General features: G+C 41.6%; 1 protein-coding gene across 1 annotated transcript in view; it reads right to left on the bottom strand.

The window, feature by feature from the left end:
* Nucleotides 1-1,479: 1,479 nt before the first annotated feature.
* The window catches only part of MAP7D3 (MAP7 domain containing 3), a 43,398-nt gene continuing 39,657 nt past the window's right edge, over nucleotides 1,480-5,220 (bottom strand). Inside the window, exon 20 of the mRNA XM_065690102.1 lies at nucleotides 1,480-4,494. Within this exon, the coding sequence (XP_065546174.1) occupies nucleotides 4,185-4,494 (310 nt within the window). The 3' untranslated portion in view covers nucleotides 1,480-4,184. The remainder of the gene's footprint in view (nucleotides 4,495-5,220) is intronic.

Here is a 5,220-nt window from a genome sequence, read left to right as displayed (position 1 = left end):
ATTTTAGCATAAGAACTGAAGTAGCCTCAATAGACTGGGTTTGACTTTTGAAGCTCCTGCAGTATAAAAGCATGTAGCGCTACACAGATCTAACCTTGTTCCTAAGTAACTTGTAGTGTAAAGACTTGAAATGCTGGCAGATTTAGCAATCCACATACTGCATAACCTGTGTGGGGCTTAAACTAGAACAAAGCTGGTTTTAAAGTTGAATGCTGAATGTTTAAGCTTGGCATTGAAATGAAGTGGGTTTGACAAGGCATGCAGTTCAGAAACAGAGATGTTAACGGTTGCACCTTGGCTCAGAGATGATGATTATGATGCTTTTACAAGTACATCACATACATGCATTAATACATTATATACATCACATCATTAATAGCAGATCAGTAATGAATCCCTCAGCTTAGCTACTGCACCAAACTGCAGCACGTGTATGGAATAGCTTCACCTCACATATAATGATGTTTTGGCAGTATGATTTAGCTGTAGTTAAGTTTCCATCAACTTGTTTTAGTCTTGCTTTCTGCACGGTTTGCCCCCAAGTTTTACTCTCAGCTTTTTTATATCCTTGTTTAAATGAGGCTGTCCAGCTACAATTATTAATCCATTAACATGAAGGAAATCTTTCCACCAAAATGCACATGCATTTAAGAAATGCCTTTAAAACAGCTCAGAAAACAGTAGCTCTCCTATCAGTGTATGGTTTATGATTCAATAAACATGAGACTTGTGCCTGCTTGGAGTCCTGCAGTCTGGAAAACGGGTTTTTCATTTACACAGTTGACACCTCTTGGGGCTGAGCTATTGAAATCAAGTCTCATGCATTGATACTGGCAAAGTCAAGAGTCAGCTGTTGTGCCATAGCACCCTTAAAGAGCTGAGAACCAAAGCACCAATTTCCATATACTTCTCTTTTGAATATATAACTGACACTGGACCATCTGCCACTAACAGCCTGTGTGAAAAAGCCCTTTGGAGAACATATGTGCTGGGACAGTCCGTGCACAGATTTACTACCCTTCAACACTGGATAAGGCGGAGGTTTTTTCCGCAGTAATGAAATACAGCAATACTCATCAACTGGATGCTGCTCTAGTTTTTCATCCCCTTTTGTTCACAAGCACCTACCAGAAACAAAGAGTCCTTGCAAGAAAACACAAGGCAGCACCTTGCTGTATTCTTGCTGGCCACTGCTGGACAAACAGTCTTAAGTGTTGGTGCTGCAAGTGAAAGGCAAGAGCGTACAGTGAAAAGCAAGTTAAAGAACTCAAGTTATGACCATGCCCCTCAGCATGTACGAACACAGCAGGGTCAGAGGTGTTTGTTAGGCCAAACAACTTCCCAACCACACAAACACAATCACCAAAGAGGCTGCTGCTAGTTTTGGGACCCTGCAGTGTGGAGTATTTACCAGAGCACATCCCAAGGCAGGGATTGGAGACTCCTAGTCAGGTAACATTTAGCATTACAGAAATAAAGCATTGTTCAACTGCAAAGTTTATTTAACAGTGTGCATGTATTTACACAGAGGTGTAACAGACAACAAACAGTATCAGCACAGAGAAAAATCCCAGCATCTTTGCTGTTAGAATGATTGTCTCTGCCAGAGGAAACAGCTATCGTACAAAAATACATCTGTCCTTTTACCTAAGGCACTGCTCTAAAGGCTAAAACAGTTCTACTGCATTCAGAGGAGCAAAGAAGAGAGTAAGAAGGCTCAGTGAGGGCTTCCCATTGCAACTGCAACATCAAATGTGTTTAGTTCCAGCGAAACCATTTGGGTTTCCCCACTGCAAGCACAGCTGCCTCTTGGCTGCTTCATGGGAACTGAAGGATCAGCCCATGGGTTGGAGCAGGATCTGAGACAGGTATCCTGTAATCACTTATCCAGTATCTCTCTTACAGGAACAAGGCTGCATTCTTACTTTTAGTAGCAATTTGTCAGGAGATGCTTAGCCAATCTCTTCACGCTGTAAAAAAGCAGCCCAGGTGAGGTTAAACATTGCTCAATGCAGGCTTTAGGGGAAGGGAAATACATTTGCAGCTTGCAGCCACTGTTACAAAGCTAGAACAGGGACACGTCAAATAACTAACATGGACAAAACATGACTTCAGTGGTCTAATACTGTTATGTACACAATAAAATAATACTTCCATAAGTGTAGATAAATAAGGAATTCAAAAGGAAACAGTTTTAAAAGCAGGACATGTTAAACTGCACGATGACAGACATCTCTAGGTACTCAATGTAATACATTAGTGCACATGCTGTAAAATGTTCTGATGTTTGCCAATAGATTAAAACATATTAGTGATGGTCCAACAATACATTTGGAAACTGCCAATATTTTCATGCTAGGAAATAAGGAATTTAGCATCTCCATTCAAAACTGAAGACATTCAGTTCTGCAGTTTTAAACAGCACCTGAACCAGCAAGGAACAGCATTGTTCTAGAATGGTACAAAAGGAGTTCAGCTTTAACCACACACTCAATAAGTCTTATTTCATCAAGTGCCAGTTTAGGAAGATGCAAAATGCGGCCAGGATGTAAGTAGAGAGCCTCCAGTGGCACATTGTTGTACATGATAGGAAAACTAAACCAGAGACAGGTTACTGTGAAGGGAAACAAGTGATACTGGAACCAGGAAATCTTCTGTAACACTTAGCTAAAAGAATGGAAAAGGAACATCAGCATGAGTTTCCCTGAACTGTTTCAAGGTGCAAAGCAGAGGTTTGGCATCCCTCTCCCTGGTGGTTTTTGTATGGTTTTTGCAAACTTGAAGCTGGATAAAGGTAAAGAAGCAGCTTTTCAAAACAAGGCCTTCGGTACTTGGTAAAACACTGGGTTACTGAAGTGCAATCAGGTTAGTTCCAGGTCTCTAGTGTGTGCTCACAGTTCTGTCCAAAGAGCAAAGAGAAGAAAACATGTCACCATCATAACTGTGTGCACGCCACATGGTCTATCAGCACTGTTAGAGGCTACAGCCAGGCAGTGAGCACTGAGTCCCTTGCTTGCTTACAGTCCAAAACCAGTGCAGTAGCTTTTTCTTTTCTATATAAGCATTATGTATTAAACCATATAATGTCTAACCATTTTCAAGTTCATCATTAAAGGGCAATGCTTTCTTTACTAAGAAGTTAATGACAGATCAGAACAAAATGCCATCAGCAGCATCACATTGAATCCAGTTAGCCATGGCCTCAAGGGAAGTCTCGCTAAGGCTGTGCCCATGGGACGACAAGACGCAGAGTGACAGAGGAGACTCAGGAAACAGTTCAGGCTAGAAAAGTGCTACACTTTAATCAGAGCCAGTGCTACACATCACTGAAAGAAAATGTGGAGAGCAAGTCTTGCTTCTTCAGCTACCATTCATTTCCACTGTTCACAGTCATTTCTCTCCTGCAAAGAGATCTCCTGCTGTGAGCACATCCATTTGGGCTTTTGCTCCAACACCAGACAAGTTTAGTCCTACATGAACTAGCTTGCTGAAGCCTCTCTGACATGCTATGTTGTACTGCATCAGGGTTTGGCTTTTCAAGTACATGTGGCTTCAGATGCAGCCCTGCTTCTTTCAGGAAAATCCAGACTATTGTGTGTGCATTTTTACTGCTCCTTCCAAAACGTAACACAACCGTCTGTGGAATTTAGGGTTGGTGTTACCCCTTCTCAGTGAAGGGAAAGGCTATTCTACAGTAAGTGGAGGACAGCTAATACCTTGCCAGAGACCTTTATAAGACCATGCAGGTCAGCATCATGAAGTTACAGAACATGGCTAGGAGGGGAAACGTCTTGTCTGTAGAGTTACATCAGACACCTTTCAAACTGTTAGCATCTTCAAAAGTAACATGTGCCATTTAAGATACCTTAGAAAGAGCCTAAAATACAACAGATGGGCTTGAGTGCTGGTAGGAGATAGAGGAGCTTCACAGGGGCTCAGCTGTGTCTTTGGAAGAGCCTTAATGACGGGCCTAAGTAAGTTGCTGTCTAGACCAAGTCCCTAAAAAGGCATCAGTTGGTGACTCCTTTTGACAGGGTTCCAGTTACAAGCACTAAAGAAAGAGCTTTCCCTCCAGTCTACCCAGTGGAAAAAGTGCCTTGAAAATAGGAAGCTGTAGTTAAGGCAAGGAGAGTAAAAAGCAAGGAAGTTAATTACCTAGCCAGAGGAAGAGAGAGATAGGGAAGTCAGCTTGGATTACCTGATGAAGCATCTATAGGTTTGGTCAATGAATTCACTGCACCATCTTCCTCAAAAGCCAATTTGGGACTAGAAGGTATTGTAGCAGCATCATTCAAGTTTTGATTACAGTTACCAGCAGAGATGCCATCCGAGCTCAGTTTGGGTGACTTGGAATGTACCCCAATGTCAATAAACTCCTCAAAAGTCCATGAACTGGCTTTGCCATTAAGGTTCTGAATAAGTCCAACTGTATGATCAGCTTCGATAACACCCAACTCCACCGAGGCATCCATAACCATTTCTTTTGCAGGATGGCTAGGGAAAAGAAAGAGAAGGGATACTTGTATTATCATCTCTGCATGTTTAACCTTTAGATTGATTACAGGCCAGCCAATAGCAGCCTGCATGCTTTGCAGATCCCTGAATATCCTGAAGGGCAGTCCCAGACAAGCTGCCACACAGAATCTCCCATTCAAGAGCCAATGGGGAAGAACGACTTACCAACACAGAGCCACGTTTTACTATGCTGATTGCTTGCAGGTAAGGTCTGGCTCCAGAAACTTCCTATAAGCAAGCCCTGCACCATTAAACCTCTATTATAATAGTGTGATTTTTGACTTTCTGATCCAGTTAAGACGTTTTAAAAACAAAACTCAGCATCAGAGGAAAATTTAAAACAGATTCAAAATCTGACCCCAAATCAGAGCAATCCGTTTTCATTCATTCTTCAGAAATATCAGGAAAACGGCTTTATATTGCATCACTGAAGGAACGAGATTCCTTTATCATCACTCAAAAGAGTTTGCAATGTCATTTCTAAATCATTAGCATTTAGATAAGCAACTGGGACTAGCATCAGAGGACAGATTTTCCAGTAGTAAATGGAAATGCTTTATGTTTGAAAAGATAAAATTTGGAATACTAAAACCAATTCCAATTAAGGGAGGCTTTTATAGTGTTATCTGGTGTTTCAGCACAACTGAAGACGTTCTACAGCTTTCTGTAGCTTATTCCATTTCAGGTTTGTCCCCTCCCTCTTGT

This window comes from Lathamus discolor, chromosome 9 (genome assembly GCF_037157495.1).
Source record: "Lathamus discolor isolate bLatDis1 chromosome 9, bLatDis1.hap1, whole genome shotgun sequence".
In the NCBI taxonomy this organism is placed as follows: domain Eukaryota; kingdom Metazoa; phylum Chordata; class Aves; order Psittaciformes; family Psittacidae; genus Lathamus; species Lathamus discolor.
The sequence above is the reverse complement of the archived record's forward strand: the minus strand, read 5'-3'. Positions and strand labels throughout refer to the sequence as shown.